Here is a 19,671-nt window from a genome sequence, read left to right on the forward strand (position 1 = left end):
ATTTCTGGAAACAATGCACTAAACTTTGTAAACACTGGTCTTATGCATCATTTAGGTATCCGTGGTTACATGGATGTAAAGAGCTCTTGAATTACATCCTGCCTGTTTGCTAATTCCTATGCCAGTGAGAGCTGCTGCAGTAGCAACTGGTTCTGGATCTGGTCTGAACCAGAGTCTACCATAGTTGACAAGAAGATGTCATTAAATTACAAATCTGAATATCTAAATAAATTAGGCAGCTGGTACAACCCCGGGTGGTCTCTGTTTATATGCAGGGTAAGCAAGAAAAGGGGAGAATAACAGGCTTTAACTAGCATAAGGCATTTTATAATTTCAAATCATGGAATCCACTGGAAAAAATGACACTTCTACCACATTGCAGTTCCATGAACACCAGTGACACTGTGGAGCCTAGCTCCATTGTAAAAGTCGTCCTAAGGCTACTCAGGTCAGTGGAGCTCTGCTGACTCCAGCAGATGCAGAGATGGTACCAGAAGGTTGGTTACTCCATGCTCCCTGCTAGTGAGGGCCGAGATGAGCTTCTCCACCCCCACAGTGAAGGCGAGGCTGAGAACATCCTCAGCTCTTTGTCAGGGAGCAGTTGGCTCCCAGCTGACAGAGCTGCCCAGAGGCTGAGTATCCTGCAATTCATAAGATACAAGCAGACTTACTACTGATGTCATCAAGAGGCAGGCATGTTTGCCTTGATGATTTTTATTTGGCAATGCTTGGTCTATGTGCCCTCAAAACAAATGGTCTCTCTCTGTTCCTGCCCCTCAGTTGTACTCTCTGCAGAATGACAGTTTTCTTACACCACTTCCAGCAAATAGTGCAGGATCTGCTTGAAAGTCAGAGCTAATGCTAGCATTAGCACATAGAACACAGAAACACAAAGCACACAGAAAGAAACAGGACAGAGCCCCCAGCACCTGGTTCTGAAAGATAACACAGATGTTAATTTTCTTCCCTTCCATCGAATTGTCTGTATGAACTCAGTGCAACAAGCTCTTTCCTGAACACATTCTGTGCCTTCTGCTAGACATTTCAGACCAGGCATTCCTGAGAAGTCATCACAGAACCTTAGAATGGTTTGGGTTGGAAGGGACCTTAAAGCTCATCTAGTTCCACCCCCCTGCCCTGGGCAGGGACACCTTCCACTAGCCCAGGTTGCCCAAAGCCCCGTCCAACCTGGCCTTGAACCCTGCCAGGGAGGGGGCAGCCACAGCTTCTCTGGGCAACCTGTGCCAGGGCCTCACCACCCTCACAGGGAAGGATTTCTTCCTTAGAGCTAATCTAAATCTGCCCTCTTTCAGTTTAAACCATTACCCCTTGTTCTATCTCTACAACCCCTGATAAAGAGTCCCTCCCACCTTTCCTGTAGCCCCTTTCAGCGCTGTGAGGCCACTCTAAGCTCTCCCTGGAGCCTTCTCTTCTCCAGCTGAACCCCCCAACTCTCTCAGCCTGTCCTCACAGGGGGGTGCTCCAGCCCCTGATCATTTTCGTGGCCTTCTCTGGATCTGTTCAAGCAGGTCTGTGTCCTTCTTGGTGCCCCCAGAGCTGGACACAGCACTGCAGGGTGGTCTCACAAGAGCAGAGCAGAGGGGGAGAATCCCCTCCCTGTACCTGCTGCCCACACTGCTCTGGATGCAGCCCAGCACACCGTTGGCTTTCTGGGCTGCAAGTGCACACCTCCAGGTCATGTTCTGCTTCTCATCAACCAACATTGCCTAAACTCTGCAAACTGACAAAAAGTGATTTTTATTTTTCCCTGTTGCATCCCTTCCCTTCCCCAGTACACATCCAGTGACAATTAGAAAGATGTCCACGGCTGTCCTCTAAGTGGTTAAAAAAATGGAGGATGAGACTAGCATTCCATATACACCCTTTGCTTCTCACTGCATTAAACCAAGGGACTTCACCATTCACATACCAGAGTAAATTACTTAAAGAGAATAAAGTGCTGTGAAGGGGCTGACATTCACTGTTTTTACAGTGTTAGACATGGAGCGGCTCATTTCAGGCTATGGTGTGCTAAAAATGAAGGTGATCTGTGTTCTTCCACTCCATTCTGCAAATTGCTGTTTAGTCTTGGATCAGAGAAGAGCTTGACTACACCTTGCTGTAAAAAAATAAAATGATAGATTTGGGTCTGCATTTTACAGTCCCACACGCTGATCTTTGATATTTCTTAGGCAAACTTTCTGTTTGAGGTTTGGAGATGTTTTTATTGTTTTTCCTTTCCTAGCAAAGATTTGCTGCTTGTATCCAACCCCTGAAATCTCTTGTACACTCCCTGTCATACTTTTTAAAAAAACATCATTTGATCTTGCAGAATAAATAGTTTAAATAATTAATGAGAAAGACATTTTAAAGTCCAAATTCCAAACTTCCGTTCTTCCACGTGCATTTTCATTTGGCATTAAAACTATCACAAACAGGTACATTTTGGTAACAAGCTAGCCTCCCTGTGGATAGCAGGAGTATCATCAGTTACAGAAACCAAACCATGCACAAAAACCCCCTTAAATAAAACACTGGAACAATAAATATTGCCAATGCAGTATTGATTCAGCCTGTTCTTGAATTATGTTAAAGCTTTTAATTCCATTCTCACCTGCTGTTTTTCCTTAGGACCATGTTACATTTAGTCATATACCTTTTTTAAGACCTTAGATTACAGTCAGGGCATTTGAACATGAATGCCAGCATTAGCAACGTTTTCAGGTTTGTGAGTAACATTTACTGTAAAAACACAGGTCCTCAAGTCTGCATTCTGAGGCTAGTAATTTTCTTCATCAATATGTTGCATCAGCCATTATTTAATACTTTTTAAAAGTATGGGACATACTGCAAAGCCTTAAACATATTGTTTCTTGAGTGATGGACAGTGGTAAAACATTTTATACCAAATGCTGAAGTATTAACATCTGTCTCCAAAATCTTTCAATCCCACAGCATGGCAAATTATACTGGCTGCTCTTTAGTAAAAGGGAACAGCTTTAAGGATCCATCAGCAGTTTTTGTCCCCTCAGGCTCATTAGGAATGCCATCAGAAGAGGAGTACACTTCTGTTTCAAACATCCCACAGCAGAAACTGGATTATACGGCAGAAAAAAGAGCCCTGCTCCCTGCACACAATCCAGCTCCAGCTGTTTCTTGGTGACAGATAGGGGATGACTGCTGTTCCTTGGCTCCGTTCCATGTAGGTACTTGAGACCATACTAGGAATGACTAGGTGGGGTGACACTCCTTACTGAGAGGTTGATGCTCTTCCCTGGAAGAGAGATAGGAGTGCAAGCATGATCCCCAAATCTACAGCTTTCCAGGGAAGCCAGAGCTATCTTGTGGCCTGGAACTGCTTAGATCTGCCCCTGGCTTGCTTTAGAGTACACCTTTTGTGTAGATTGCTGCTCTTACAGCTCTTCTGAAGGCTCAGGAAAGAACATCAGGGTAAATGAGCCCATCTGTTTCCATTTGGCAGGGATTCAGCAAAACACAGTTTAGCAAAGTGCTTAAACAAATGCTTAACCTTAAGCTTGCTATTAAGGACCTAAGAAAATGCTTTACTGGTTTAAGAGCAAAAACTACTGGAAGAAGAAGAGGGTGTTCATGATCTGTTGCCCAGTCAGAGGCCTGAGAACTGAGAGGAAGGCTGCTTTCACAATATGCCAGGATTTGTGCATGTGGTATGGGACACAGAGGGTGAATATGGTGGCCATGTGTGATCACAAAACAGAAGAGGAACTATGGCATGGAGCTTTCACACACCATTTTCATGAAAAAAATAAAGGGGAAAGATTTTACAACACTTTTTGACACTGTTTCAGCTCTAGTGGCTTGTGTCTTGGACTGCTTCACCCTCTAGATGTTAGTGGCACAAATCCCAAGGATTCACAGAGGCAAAGGCCTTGATTCCAAACAGTGCAGAGACTTAACTGCACTGCCCATCGGTGGGGGGAAGCACAAGCACAAGGATGCTGCGCACATCTCCCTTGCACTAGGGCCTGTATATCTCAACTCCTCAACATATCTCAACTCTTCCCATAACCACTGCTCCATCAGCCATGGAGGTAGAAGCAAACAGCTCAACTTTTCTGTGATGATCCAGGTGGCAGTTTCACTACAGGTTCATAACAACTCTCCCTTTGCAATAAAAACACTGCCTGCTAGTGTTTACTCCTGCCTTTTTCTAAACTAAAATGAGACAACACATTTGCACATGACTATTGTCTTCACAATGCATTTTACCTCCTGCAAACTGGATATAAATACAATCATTTCTCCAAAGATGGAGACATCTGCCAGATCTTTATATACAGGTTCTTGTAGACAACAAAATCCATCACCTTTCCATTAAAGAACTATACAAAATTAAATATTTAATAAGTGATAAATTAAATATTAATGGCCAATGCATCACTGAGATCTCTAAAAGTCTACATAAGTTAGAGTGCTTATTTTTGTAGCAGCTCAGCCTGTTCCCACCTAACTCATTAATTTGCTTGCTATGTGCTTCACAGGAATCCCATGGCCCCAAAGTTGCCTCTAAGCAAAAATACCAGCCATAGACCCCTAAACCCAAGTTGTTTCAGTTGCTCCTTCAGTGTCTCTCAAATATTGCCTTACCTAACCATGAGCTTCTTGGCTTATTTGTGTCTGTCTCCACCCCCCCCATTCAGTTTTACTGTAGTTGAAGGTCGTGATGGCACAAATAGATATCATTAACCCCTGGTTTCATTCACACCAGAACAAAACCAGCATCCTCCTCTGCAGAGGGAACTGCAGAGCTTTTCTAGGAAGTTTTGAGCTGGCAGAGGAGGGGAGGCTGAGGAAGATGCAGAACTCAGGCAGCTAGAAAGTGCTGTGTGCAGGGAGAAGCACCCTGCAGGCGTAATTAAAGAGCTACTACTGGATTTATTCCAAGATCAAGGCCCTAAACATATTTACTTATTTAACTCCCATATCTTTGAAGGGCTGCACAGAAAGGACTTCTGAAATGCCTGTTCTGGGGGGAGGGGTGCAGGGGGAGGAAGACCCCGAGCCCTAGCCCCAGAAGTACTTGCTATGAGTCCCAGCTCTTGGGCCCTGCACCTACAATGATGCTCAGCTTTTGGCCAGTGCCTGAGGATGGTCCCCATGCTGGCTTCCACTCTGTAGCGCCAATGTGCAATGCAGCCAGCTCCAGTTTTCCAAACAAGCATTTCTGTGTCTATTTCTTTGTGTCTCCACTACAAGCCTCTCATGTAACATCTCTCCCTATGCCCCGCGTGGCTGTCATCCTTCCCACTGAGTAACACGAGGGAAGACAGCCTGAGGAGGTTAACACCGCTCATTAATCGATCAGCGGAGCCAGCGCCAAGCGAAGCGAAATGCTGTTTTCCCTCCCGCCCACCACACCGGGCTGAGGCTGCTGCTTCTGAAAAAATCCCTACTGGGAGAAGGAACAGGGATGCCGATGGATCGAATAGCCCACAGAAAGGATGCTCAGCAGCTTTTGGGGTCAGGCCCTTTAACTGGAAGCAACACCTGGGTCTTTTGCAGAGGTTTTTGTCAAGCCGTGCAATACGTGTCTGGCTTTGCATCACCCCTGACATAGAGAAAAGACGAGCCCCTCGCAAGCAGCCTAAGCATTCCTCTTTCTGCAGCCTGGCATATTAAGTACCTATTCTGGAGTTTTGAAAAAGTCAGGCCCCCCCAACGCTGATTTGGCTTGCTGACAGAGTCCTTTGGGGAAGTTGATGTCTCTCGTGGAAATCAGTGGAGTTTTAAATCCTGCTTTTTTTTTTTTTTTTTTCAATACCTGAAAAAAAGCCCCACGGTGGCAGTTCACACAAATAGTTCCACTGACTTCTCAAGAGCAAGGCAAATGCTAAAAAGCATGTAAGGTTTCCATTTTTAATCTTCTCCAAAATAGCTTAGGTATGATGGAAGTAGCTGTGAGAAGTAATTGCTGCACAGAGGCCCAGTTACTCACATATTGCAAAACAAACCCAAACTTCTACCTGGTATGAGTGAAGGGCTTAAAAGGAGGGGATTAAGAAATGGGTAAAACCTCATTTCACACCTATATAACTGTCAGTTTACATTTTTTTCTTTTATTCTTATTAAAAATTATCATTAACCTAACTATGACTTTTACCTTTGTATGTGTTTGTTTGTACATTGGGTCGGGTTTTGTTTAACATGAAGCTCCTGTTTCACATGAATAAAAGCCTCCAAACTCTGCAGGAAACTTGAGTTTTGGAAGGTTTGTATAATGCAACTAATACCATAAAGCCCTGCCCTGGGGTCCATTAGGTGTTTAGAGACCTGCTGCGGTGTTAACTGCCTTAACATGACCTGTAAAGGTTACAGACAGGGAGAAGTGATATCTTTAGCAGAAAGGATTTTGTTACATTCCTTGGGGTTTTTTTAATTAAAAAAAAAAAAACAAACCAAACAAAAAAAAAAAAAAAAAATATAAACTATTCCATGTACTTTGGGTTGAGTTGGAATCTCCTTGCAGATAAGTCTAAGTGACAGAAACACTTATCCGGCCTTAATTACAGTAGCAGTGTCGGGTGCTGCTGCATTAAACTGACCTTTGGCTTTATGTGAGCAGAGCTAAATAAATAAAAAAATCATAAATTCCCAGCAACAAACACAAGCATATCTTATCATTCACAGTGTGAAGTTGTTACTATAGTGCCATCTTCAGTGCATTACATAAAGTGGAGTTTTCCTGCAGCGGATTTTTCATTGTTTTTTATAGGTTGGAAATGGATTAAAGGAATTTCTACTGCACAGAAGAATGGGGGAAAAAAGGTGAAAACTTTCTTTGTTAATGAGAAACAGAGCGATGTGATTCAGAAAAGAAGTAAATTATTATATCAGAAGGGTGTTAATTATCAAGGAAGACAATCTGACTCTGGCCACCACAACAGGATTTGAGGTAAAAAGTGGTTGTCCCCATCTCCTGCCAGTGACAACAATACTGCATGGAGATGACAGTGTAGCATGTGAACATGCACTATGGGTAGTACATTACAGAATCATTAAAAGTTGTTAAAGCAAGCTTGATTGTACACTACTTACAGACAGGGAAAAAAACCCATACCTCTCCACAAATTTGACAAAGGATCTGATCTGGTTGTACTGTGAAGGACAACAGATTTGGTCAAACAAGCTCTTCCAGTCTCGTCCCAAACTTCAGAGTTCAGATTCTAGGCAGAAGAGCAGATTGCTTTTCCTGTTGCAAAACAGACTAGCCCATCTATGAAGTAACAGCAAAGAGAGAGAGTCTTGCATACTTGATTACAAAGCTGCTATGCTGTTCTGGTACTGTTACTTTGCTTCCCTTCAATGTCAAAACAAGGATGTTACTGAGCCCTGCCTTGTTCCTTGGCCCAACCCATGGATGTTCTGGGTCACGACACAGAGGTCTGCCCCAGAGGGTACGAGAATGACCTTTAGCAAAGGTCACTGCCATGCTTCTGTTGTCCCTGGGGACATCTTGTTTGTGAGGCCGGTGGCAAATGCCTGAATAATATATGCCTACAACATATAAATACATGTTGTTGCTTCAACGCCTTATGGCACTAAGAGACACTAGGCAAACTGACCTCATGCAAGTGTCATGTCAAAAGGTGTATTTGAGTGCAGAAAGGAAACAGAAACCAACTCCAATCCTACATCTCAGCCTCACAGTTTGCCAGCATAAGCAAAAACTGCCAGAGGTTGAAATGTCATTGAAAAATATGAGTGATTTTATTATTATAATGCAGATGTTCTCTTCGGAGGGAACATATTTGCTTGTCTTTCTTAGGCTTATATATTTTCTAGCATATGGCTCAGAGCTGTATTGTTCTGTATAGAGGAAACTGGTCTATTTAGTGGTTGAAGGAGAGAAATTTACAGAAAGGAAACCCCATCTTATTCACTTTCAGTGATATTTCTCAATCTGAATAAGAGTACAATGGTATTCCCCTTTTGAAATGAATTGTATGCTGATAATACTCATCATGTGCATACTGCTTTCATTTTGAAAGCACATTACAAATGTAAGGGAATCCTTACCAACACACTCTACAATATGTGATCCTTACTATCTTTGCTGTCATATGCTGAAGTGGTATAAATTAGTTGACAAAGCTACACAGATAATGCATCACACTTGTTCTTGTTGACCATTACTTCTGCTAGTTACCATGTATGCAACTATTGCAACAAAATCATAAAATCATGTTCATGGCATTGCTCCAACTGCTAAAGTGAAACTCCAAATTCTCAGGGAAGCTACTTAAAAGATAAAACCTTAGTGCTTCCATAGCTTATATTCTTGAGAAAGGATTACAGAATAAGGACCTTATTTGCTGGCAGTATCCCAATTCTCTCAAAGTACTTGCTGAGTATTTCACTCAGTTAAGGCAAAAGTAATTTTGACTGAACAAAAAGAAATCTTAAATATAGGTTATTCATGATGTTGTTCTTCTTTATTTACATCTTAGAAAATGAAGAGAATTAAAAGCAAAGTTTTTTGCTGTACATTTGGATACAATCTCCTGATCACATTTGTAAAACTACCAATTTATTGAACTGATCCCCAAAGTAACAATCTTCATGAGGATAAAACAGTGCAACCACATGGAAATATTTAAGAAAGAGACACTAAGAACCCCAATTATTTCAAAGTGTTAATCCCATCCGAAGGCATCACCCCCTTGTATGACATTTGTACTCGTGTTGCTAATTTCATCAAATTGTAGAAACACCTCAACAGGAGCTTAAAGACTGGTCCTGAAGAACACTAACTGATCCAGCTTCCATTAAAGCAAATAAGAGAGGGAACGTTCAAAACCTTGCATTTCATTTCTACCACACAAAAGGCAGCAAGACATTTAGGATGTATCTTTGCAGCTAAACTGTGGCCTGAGCCACACACGTGAGTCCCTTGGCTCTCAGGGCATATACTAACCCAAGAATGGAACAAGCTGAAAAGCTGTATGCTAAAAATATTACCCCAACTGCTTGCTTTCTCTTTCTCTTAGTAAAATACTTCCTAAATGCAGACTTTCTAAATACAGATATTGCCCAACAATGTGACAATTCTTTAAAATACCTGTATTTTTCTCTGTCAATCCTGAAAAAAATCAGATTTAGGCCATTTTGCTTTTCAGAAAAGAATTAAAGTTCTTCTCCCACCCTTCTCCACTGAATTCGTTTTGGGTATAAACAAACACAGACTATACATATAGCAGACTGGTGACCTGGAGTCTTATTTGTGATATGTAGATAAGAAGAATACTCTGCCAAAAAGGACTCAGAGTGTCTATGAGATTCTCCCAGGGAGCAAGGAAATCTGCTGTATGGTACATAATTTTCTGTAGTTTCTTGCAGTGAAGAGCTCAAAATCTGTCAAAATGCTCTGCCCTTTGTGACTTGGCTCACTGAGATGTAATGACTGTGCAGCATCTCAGATGTGAGCACTAATGTATCTCACAAAGAGAGACTCTACCAAAGAAAGTGCTCAACAAACATTACGTATGGACTAACCTCCATACCCAAATAGCATCCAGTGTACACACAAGTGAACCCACACCTCAGTTAAAAACCTTGTTAAGAAATACGTAAAACATCTGGTTTAACCTGAATGATTTGTCCAAGACTTTTCAGTGAATAGTGACACCAAAACCTAGTCTGGGTAAGTGGGTGCATATGTCTACAGGACCTAGCCCACAGCCTGACTGTCAGGACTGAGTTCACAGAATCCCATATACTTCACACTGTACACCTTACGGTCGGGAAAAGCCATGATTGTCCAGCTTCAAAAGCCCAGCATGAATCTTCCTAACGGAAGCTTAAAATATTTCCTACTCCTCTGTTTTGGATTCTACATCATCTGACATGACTCAGAAACCATCCAGGACAATCTCCTACAGTTAGCATTTTTTTAGCTGGTTTTTGTAAATAGATAAATCCTACTCCTTTCCCTCTTTGGAAACTACTATTAATCAAGTGTCTAGACAAACATTCAGCTGTAAGGGACTGGGCACGTTGAAGGTGAAGTGAGAGCATGAAATGGAAGGATGCCCTGGAAGGTAATTTCTAGGAAATTACATTAAATTAAATCAAGAAATTAAATGTTTGTGGATGAGGGAAACTGAGGAAGACTTGTTAATGCACATATGCAAAAATACTACTAAACCATACAGAGATCACCTTTTGTTTTCTGGTTAAGCAAATACCAAAGGGACAATCAGAGTTGATTTACAGTATTTTAAGCCTTCACGTACACACATACAAAAAATCAGATTTCGTATCAGCTAGGTCTCTTTTTTTTACTTGATTATTATGTGAGCTTTTAAGAAATTATTTAGTGTTAAATGACTATCAGAATTCCCAGCAAGAGAATGGAAAATCAACATAATACAGCATCAGCCTGTTACTCGTAACTGGCATTTTAAGAATAACAGACTGCCCAAAAGGTACTGTTTTCAGACAATAAATATCTCAATACCTAATGAATATGAATAAAATTAAAAGTAAAATAAATATATTTCAATAAAGTCCCTACTTAATGAGAAAGAAGAACATGGTAAGTTTGTTCCATTATATGGAGAAAATAAATTGTATTGTTAAGATAGCATTTTTTATTTTATGAGATGTATATCCCAAGTCTATGTACGAAACCGGCAAACACATATAGTTTTGTATCTGTAGTACATCTACAGGATGCTCACAGCTCTTGAACCACTGTAGAGTTCCACTGACATCAAACGGACACAGGACTGCACCTACTCTATATTCTGCCCTATAGTTATTTGAAACTAGTAACAGCTTTACCACACAAATCAACAGAGCATAAAGCAAGATTACATTTTATTTCAAGTAAAAAATTACTTATTTTTTATTTCAATAGCAGATAGATCAGCTCACCTAATATGGTAAATTGATGCTTTTGTGTTCACTAGGGTAAGGCTGATCTGATGCCATTGAAGTCTGTTAAGTCTGGATTTACATTGATAAATTTCTGAGATGAGTTTGTCCCTGAGCATTAACATTCCTATCTTTATTTTTCAACACAGCATCAATCAGAATACATAAGGATGAATGAATTACAAGTAGAAATAAAGATTAAGTAATGGAAAAACTTACTAACAGAAAGCGATCAAGTTCCTCTACATTCAGGAAATTGGTGCACACATTTTCAACACATGAATAATTACTCTTCATTTTCAAGTTTTTCTTTAGAAAGAAATTCTATGGAATATATACATAGGCCTTTTTCAATTAATGCTGTGCGTTTGCTCCTAACGTTACACTGCAACTGGCAGTGAAAAAAAAATCTGAATCAAGTCCTGATTTTCTAGTCCATATCACATTCTTATTCTCATTCACCACCACTATAATGCATGTTAAATCCTACACAACAGGGTATGTTTAATCTAGATGTAATTCTGTTCCTGCTCTTCTCGCCTCCCATGAAGGCTTTTATAAGGCTTCGTAAAACATTTTTACTATCAAATCTAAATTTGGAAGTTACAACTATCTAAAGACATCTTTTCAACTTTCATTTATAAAACTAACCTAACAAATTGAAATGGTATATGAATTGTTATTTTTCTTTTTGCTAAGGATAAACAACTTTTCTTTCCTCTGAAAAATCGTGTCTTATCCAAAATGATTAATGAGAAGGGAGCAGAATCAAAACAAATGCCCCTAGCATTACATGATTGTTCCTCTAAGCATTTCTGTGCTGAAGATCTCCAAATCCAACTAAAAACTAAATTCTGCTTGTGTTAGTAATGCAAAAAAATGTCACTGACTTTGGAGGGACTATTTGTAAAACAGAGGCAAGGAGGATTTTGGTAGACAGAAGATGGGAAAAACTGCCACAAAAAATAACAACAAATTGTCAGGGTGGTTAGAAAGCATTACTGTTTAACTACGTCATAGATTCTCTTTCATACATATACAAATGATCCAAAAGAGAATATTACAGGCACTTAAAAAAGTCTAGTTTCAGAAATACAATAGTACCAAACGATTTTATTAATATTTCATACAAATTTTTAAGTCGACATTTGCTAATATTTTGATGTTGCTGAAGGCAAACAAAATTCATAAACAACAGCTTTCTGTGTTTTACATTAAACGGGATGTTATAAGTAACTATCTCAATTATAAACTAATCTATAATAGTAATGATCGAAGCAGGGTAAAACCAATACATTTTGTTTTCTTTACTTTATTTCAAAATAGAGTGATTATAAATACATTCTTGTCATATTTCCTTCCTAACTCTTTGGATGCAACCAAAAAAAAATAAATCTCACTGTGCTCATTTCATACAATATCAATGTACAAACCATGCAAAAGATATTATAGATAATATACCACCATCAAGTTCTGGATGTGTTTTGTTGATTCTGAAGCATTTGTTAACATTGTTCACAAGGCCATGCCTTTTATAATTTGTCATTATGGCTTTAAAAAAAAAACCAAACAAAAACCAAAAAACTTTTGTACTAGATTTCTATATTATTGTCAATCTTGAACACTAAATGCAAAATGTAAGTCATCTAATGGTCTTGTGTTCTTGCACCGTGGTAGTTGCTTTCTGATAAAATTGCACAAATTTTTTCTTTTTCAAGGAAACGATTATACTTTATTGATTTTATTTAAAAATGGAAACTTCTTTATAGTACAATGAAGACAACAGGTTATGTTAACACCTTCACTGATTTAATTTATGTCTATGGGTCTTAGCAGTCATTTTACAAGCATGACCACTCAAACCAGTATCATGAACAGACGGATCTGTTAAGTCACATCTGAGGAGTCACCCTTCCAGACAGACTGACTATAGATTTGAATGGACATTACACTAAAACTGCTGTGCAGACACATACTCTGTTTCAACACATGGAGGAAATAGACTGGCATTAAGGTTGTCATTCAAAGTAACAATGTCACAGAAATAGAGTGTCTTGCCAACTTCTGCGTTCTTCACTCACACTATTATGCCTACGTATTGCACCATGTATGTAAAACACTTGGGAACAATTTCTACAGGAAGGTCCAGATTGTGTAACCTTTACTGATGCTGGTGAACCTACACTCAACAGCATAATCCCAAAAGAGTCACTGGACTCTATGTATTACATACAATGGTTTTGAGCTGGGTTTTTTTGAATTCAATGACAAAACTCTAAGCCCCACTCTTGGGCTGGTCTTTAATTATTAGCTCATGCATAGTACTTCTGCACATGATTTAGGTTGAACTTAAATGCTTTACTGGATTGGGACTTCAATGAGCAGGAAAATCTGACCCAATGGAATGGTACAATGTAATGGTTCAGTTCTTCCTCTTTTTCATCAGCGAACAGAAGACCTCACCACCAAAAAAACCCAAACCAACCAAATCATGACACAAAACAAAACCAAACCCCTCAATTCGTAGCTGAGGAAGGTATGATCATTTAGCATTGCTCTTTGAACTCAGGGCAACATGTGTCACAAGCACAACAGTTTTAACATCACTTAAAAGTATTAGTTCATTTGCTATTTTTTACTATTTTTAACACATGCCTCTCAAGAGTGGGATATGGGAATTTGATAGTCTCTGACAATGTACTAAAGCATCAGTAGCCTTATGCTTTGCCAAATCCCAGTGAACCTTTACACATCCTTGAAGCCCTGCAGCCCTGTTTAGCACCCATTATTCTTAGCCTACTGATGGAGCCGCTCTAAGGTTATCATGTCAGTGCACACTCTTTAAACCACAGACTCTTGACACAATAAGCTCAAATGTTCTTATTCAGTTCTTGGCCATGTATTGTATCATTGGTCAACCAAGAACTTTTTATGCTAGAAACATGTATGTACATAGAATCCATGTCCTGAAAATCCCTATGACATCCTGCATGAAACCAATTGTTGTGCATGGCTAGCAGCAGCTTTTTGAAAGAAACTCAGCCATTAATTTATCTATTATAATTTTATTAACTGAAATAATGTATATACTTTGTAGTATGGAGAAAAAGAATAAAACCTATTTCTAAGTTAGAAGAGCATAAACAAATTCTGAAAGTAGAAAAATGTTGTTGTTTTGCTGTCTCTTAAATATAGAAGCAGTGCAATTTTTTTTTTTTTGTAAACTTTGTTAAAAATATACTGCAGGCTGTTTGCCAAATATAATTCCTGAAAAAAAGATTCACAGCAATGTCATAAACCCTTGAAATTAGAGGTTTATAATGGAAATAGCTGACACAGCCTTCTCCACAGTATTATTATTGGGTCTTGCTCTAATATTTGCTAGTTTCAAATTCATTAGAAACATTCATGTTTATACCCTACTAATCTTAACTGATTGATGTATTCATTATAAAAGGTACATGTGTGTGGGAAGGTTCTGGAAGCAAAGGAGAGAGAGGGTCTTATACAAAAACCCTTGAAATGAATGAAAATTTTCCTTTTCAAGTCAAAGTTTTGTTAATCTGACAGTATAGATTTGCTGTATGATGCTTTACCAATATATCTCCATTCTCATCTCAAGGTAACATCTATCACTGAGACACAAGTGTGGATTTTCCATTCTCCTACTTTTTTTTTTTCCCAGCTATTCAGATTCAACTTTCACAAAGGCAAGTTTTTACTCTGTAGATATGAGCTACACAATATTCTGAACTGAGACCACTGTATTCATTTTACACTGTGGTTTTAAACAGACATGATTTGCCATATTGTTCACTGTTCTGATCAATTTTTTCTGACTGACAGCAGCCAGACAGATATACGAACAGAAAACTTATGCATATACAATTAAAATATTACCCTTACCATGAATTCCTGTAAATACTTGAAGTGAAAACTATTTAGATTAACCTGTAGAACCTGGAAAAGCAAGACAACTGATGGCAAATAATTGCCTGAGACACAATACTAAAAAACTAATGAATCTATTTTAAAATGCACCATTGGTAACAAATCTGAAATAAGATAATATGCTAATTTCACAAGAATAGTACAGAACAATTTTATTATTATTATATCTGATCACTTAATTCTGGATAATTCTATACATTACAGCCCCAGTTTCTGTTTGGTATATTGTTCTGGTTTTATTTATACTGAATGATTAATGCATTGTGATCAGGAAAACAAGTCAGGCATATTAAATACATATTAAGGAGTACATATTTTTCCTATTTAGTATACAAAGTATTTCATAAATATGAATTATATTACAAAAATAATTTCTGCTACGCTCACACAGTAAGCACTCTGACAATTTTGGACAACCTGTTGGGGTTGCAAGTGTTTCACATAACTGAGAAGGAACTCTAGTTTTAGTTGGAGATAAGTCTTAAGACAGATTCTGCATAAACATCAAATATTTTCTTCAGATGCCACAAATACTGCAGAAGTCAGGTTGAACTACTTTCTTTCTTTTTTCTTTAATTTTATGTATAGACATGTATGCTTCAAGTGGTCAAATTTATTTCATAGGTATGTAATGCATGGTATATTTTAAACAAATATTTGCACAATTTAACATTATAATTCCAGTGGTTTCAAGATGCAGGCCATAAATGTAACCAATTTACACATACTATCGAATGTTCTCTCTTTGCATGCTTGTTACTTTCCAGATAATCTTTAAACAGTGCCATTACAACACCACAAATCAAAGGATTACTCCAGTTCCACCAACTTAAATCCACGTGCAGGATGAAGGACCCAGCTGAGGTACAAATACCAGTACCAGGTTTCTTGTGTTTGTTCTAACAAATCACAAGGAGACGATGGTTTTGCATTTAAGGTACAAAACATATATGCCTCTTGAGGTTAAATTCAGTGTAACGTGTATAAAGCATCCCTTTGGCAATAGAGTTTGCAGTATCCCTACAGGATTCCACAGGGCATGAGCTTTATGTAGTAAAATCTATTAAGGAAATTCTCCTCTACTTGAGAAATCATATGCAGCTACAGTTAATCAGACACCCTTGGATACACCTGCCTCTATGCCTATCAATATAATATAGTATTTGGAAGTTAAAAGTCAACAAAAGGCACTTTCATCATTAAATAAATGTCCTCTGTAGGCAATAAGATTGTATGACCTATATTTTATTCAAAGCTGTTTGTTCTTCAAGGACTTGTAGGTAGTCTGGTGAACCTTGAAGTTTAGCCTTCAGTTCAAAATATTCACTTTTCCTTTGTTCTACTACAATTTTACTATGATTACCACCTATTAGAGACTTCTTGTTTTTTTTGTCTTGTAGTTTCTCTGGATAACGTATTTCAAAGCCACTGACCCCTATGCTGTTGTATTCTTTTTTACTTTCAAGAAAATTTTGAATAAATACATTGGAATCCCTCCCAGGGAATAACTCATCCAGTTCATCGATTGTGCTAAGTCTTTTTCTGGTATCCACATGCAATAAATCTTTCTCCTTGTCATTAATATTTCTCAGAATGACTTTCTGCCCTGGTGGGTCAGCAAACGTGAAGCCCGTTTCAGACTCCTTTAAGCCACAGGTATGACTTTTGCTCATCTGCTCAATGGTTTGCGGAATGAAGGCCTCTGCACCTAGTCCATCTTTTTTGTTTGACTTGTGATCGTGCTTTCTTAGCTGCAGTTGCATAGAACTGCATTCTTGATTCCCAATCCCTTCATGCTTTACAGTTGGTTTTTTGTTGCGCCGAAGCACAAAAACAAGAAGACAAAAAGCAACAAACACCGTTAAAATAAGCACAACTAATATGCTTAAGATTAGGATGGACAATGGAACTGGGCCACCAGGAGGACTCCGAACTGGTCCCGGTGGCGTCGTAAAAGTAATAGGGGGCATAGGACTGGTGAACAGAGCAGATGGCTTGTTTAGAAGCTTAGGACAGAGGATCTCATTTTTCAGAGACTTAAGTTCAATGTTAGCAAACTGTACAGGTGTTTCACATTTCAATTCCTTCACTACAATACCCTCATTTAGTTTTTCAAGCCACAGTTTTAAAGCAACTAAATCACAAGTGCAGTCCCATGGATTACCTTCCAAATCAATTTGTGTAAGAGATTTTAGCTGATCAAGAACGCCACTTACAGGTAAATACATGAAATGATTGTTCCTCAGATTCAGTCTAGCAAGTGGTGCACCAGCAAAAATGTACGCTGGCAAGCTTCGGAGAAGGTTGTTGTTCAGGTAGAGCAACTGCAAATTTGGCATTAAGTCAAAAGTGCCTGCTAGGATTTCTTTGATAACATTGTATTCCAAATACAGATATTGCAAGTTGTGGAGGCCAGCAAACATTTCTGGGCTCAGGCGTTCTATCTGATTGCCGTTGAGATACAATCTCCGTAAATTTGTAAGGTTGCGGAAAACATCTCCTTTTATCACCGAAATCCGATTGCTGCCTAAATGTAGCAAATCCAGCCCCTCAAACTCAATGAAATCTGTCGTGTCCACGTCCTTAATATAATTGCCATTTACATGCAGTTTCTTGGCATTTAAAGGTTTTGGTATGAGTTCGGCCATTGACTCTATATTTCTTTCTTGGCAATTTACACTTAATCCCAAGTCTGAAGGATGCGTTTTGCAAACACAGGGGACTGGACAAGGCGTTAAAGGAGGCACCCTGGTCTGGTAAGATACGATTTGACTGAGATTGCGATTAGATAACGCTTTGCCTGCCACTATCCCCGAAATCTTCGAAGGGTTTGTAGTCTTTGGCGGCTTTGTGACTAATCTGTGCACTGATGTTTGAGTGGTGTGGCCGTTGGGTGTGCTGTAACCGGGCTCCAGCTGCGAGGGAGGCAGAATGCGCACATCAAAATCACTCCCTGTCCCCATGGAGCACAGCTCCTGCTTGTTGGTTTCTTTCAGCAGCCTTCCGTACAAGTCACTGGGTGTTTCGCAGATCGCTTCTCCAATGTAGATGTTATAGGGCATGTTCTCCAGCCACGCTTTCAAAGGCAACAAATCACAAGTACAATTCCAGGGGTTGTCTTCCAGCTGCAATTCGACAATGCGACCAATGTGTTCCAGAACTCCAATGTATGGAAGCTTCTGTATTCGATTCCCTCGTATATCCAGATGGGTTAGAGAAGCAAATCGAAAAATATTATCGGGAAGGAATGAAATCAGATTGTCATTAAGGATCAGGACTTTCAGCTTGTGAAGCTTATTGAAGGCTCCCCGTTCAATAAACTTGATTAAATTGTAGTCAGCTTGGAGATACTCCAAGTTCTCTATGCCAAGGAAAGTGTCAGCTCGGAGAATCTTTAATTCATTGTTGTTCAAGTGCAACTGTTTTAATGCACTGAGACCCATAAAGGCCCCTCCCTCAATATTCTGTAACTTATTATTACCCAGTTGCAAGGACACTGCATGTGTAAAATTAAGAAAGGAATTTGGATATAGAATAATTAGCAGGTTGTTCTGAAAGTTGAGGTGGTAGAAATTAGACCATGGTGGTTTAAGCTGATTTGGTCTGTAGACTGCAACCTTCTCACAGTTGACATAGAGTACATTCTCAACTGACACACAGGAGCAAACATTGCAAATTTCCACAGATATATCAGCATCTGCAGTTGTAGAAGAAACTGGAGATGACAGAACCAGAAAGAGCCACAGAAACATCTTCTTGTGATCAGCAAGCAACCTTAGGCTCCTGAACAAAGATAAAGAATCTAAAGAAGAAAGAAGGAAAGAAAAAAAAGAAAACGTTTTTCAGTTGTCATTGTTCCAAAAACATTATTTGGGTTAAAAATTGTATTCCACTGAGCTACTGTACCTGCCAAGGATTATAGATAAACTACAAGCACTGAATTTAAAATAACATGAAAGATTTTAATGACCAAATACACAGGAGCTAGAGTGATTTCAAATACAGAATGTAAATTTCTGTAAACAAACACAAATAACTCTGAGGTCTGTCAAATACATATCTCTCTCTCATACATGCCAAACATGCATAACTAACAAAGTAAAATAACCAAAGGAGATTCCAATTTTATGCATATTTACTCTCCTCAGTCCTGCACCGTTCCTATGTTGCTGTGCATTTCAGGGATATTAAACACAAATGCTGATGTTATGCATGCCCAAACATTTGGGTTGGGATAGCACGATACAGAAAGGATGAAGATGGAGACAGAAAAAGCAATGTCAGTACTCAATGTATGTATCCACAGCACCAACACATACAGATTATCACTATGATAACAGTGAGATTCACTCGAGGAATACATAGGCTTGCACACACATTGTTTCTGTCACTTACTATGGCTACTTTAAATAAATCGGTGGTAAACTGATTGAAGAAATACAATGAACTATCCACAAAACAAGAAGATCAGTTCTGGGTGACCAATGGAAGCACACCGATACGGACGAAGCATGCACAGGCATACAGCCCCATCCCCAGTAGTAATAACAATACTCAGACTTGCAGGGCAAAACAAAGCCACAATTGAGCTTGACATTACTAAAATCTGAGAAGAACTTTTTTTTTGCCCAAAAAACATTATGTAATTTGCTCTTATCCCTGCACTGATACAGAGGTGGCTTTCAAGAACCCTTCACATACAGTCAGGCCAGCTGAGCTGCCATTTTTTACACAGAACTGGAACCACAACATTTCCCCTGAGTTAAAAGGTAGCTTTTTTTTTTTTTTTTTTTTTTAAAAAAAAAA

At 39.0% G+C, this 19,671-nt stretch overlaps 1 protein-coding gene across 1 annotated transcript; it reads right to left on the reverse strand.

Moving 5' to 3' along the window:
* Window positions 1-8,475: 8,475 nt before the first annotated feature.
* SLITRK4 (SLIT and NTRK like family member 4) lies at window positions 8,476-19,640 on the reverse strand. Its single transcript, XM_026848679.1, has one exon. The coding sequence runs from the start codon at window positions 18,615-18,617 to the stop codon at window positions 16,104-16,106; it is 2,514 nt and encodes an 837-aa protein (XP_026704480.1). The 5' UTR covers window positions 18,618-19,640; the 3' UTR covers window positions 8,476-16,103.
* Window positions 19,641-19,671: the final 31 nt, after the last annotated feature.

This window comes from Athene cunicularia (genome assembly GCF_003259725.1).
Source record: "Athene cunicularia isolate RWA chromosome 4 unlocalized genomic scaffold, athCun1 chr4_part3, whole genome shotgun sequence".
Lineage (NCBI taxonomy): Eukaryota > Metazoa > Chordata > Aves > Strigiformes > Strigidae > Athene > Athene cunicularia.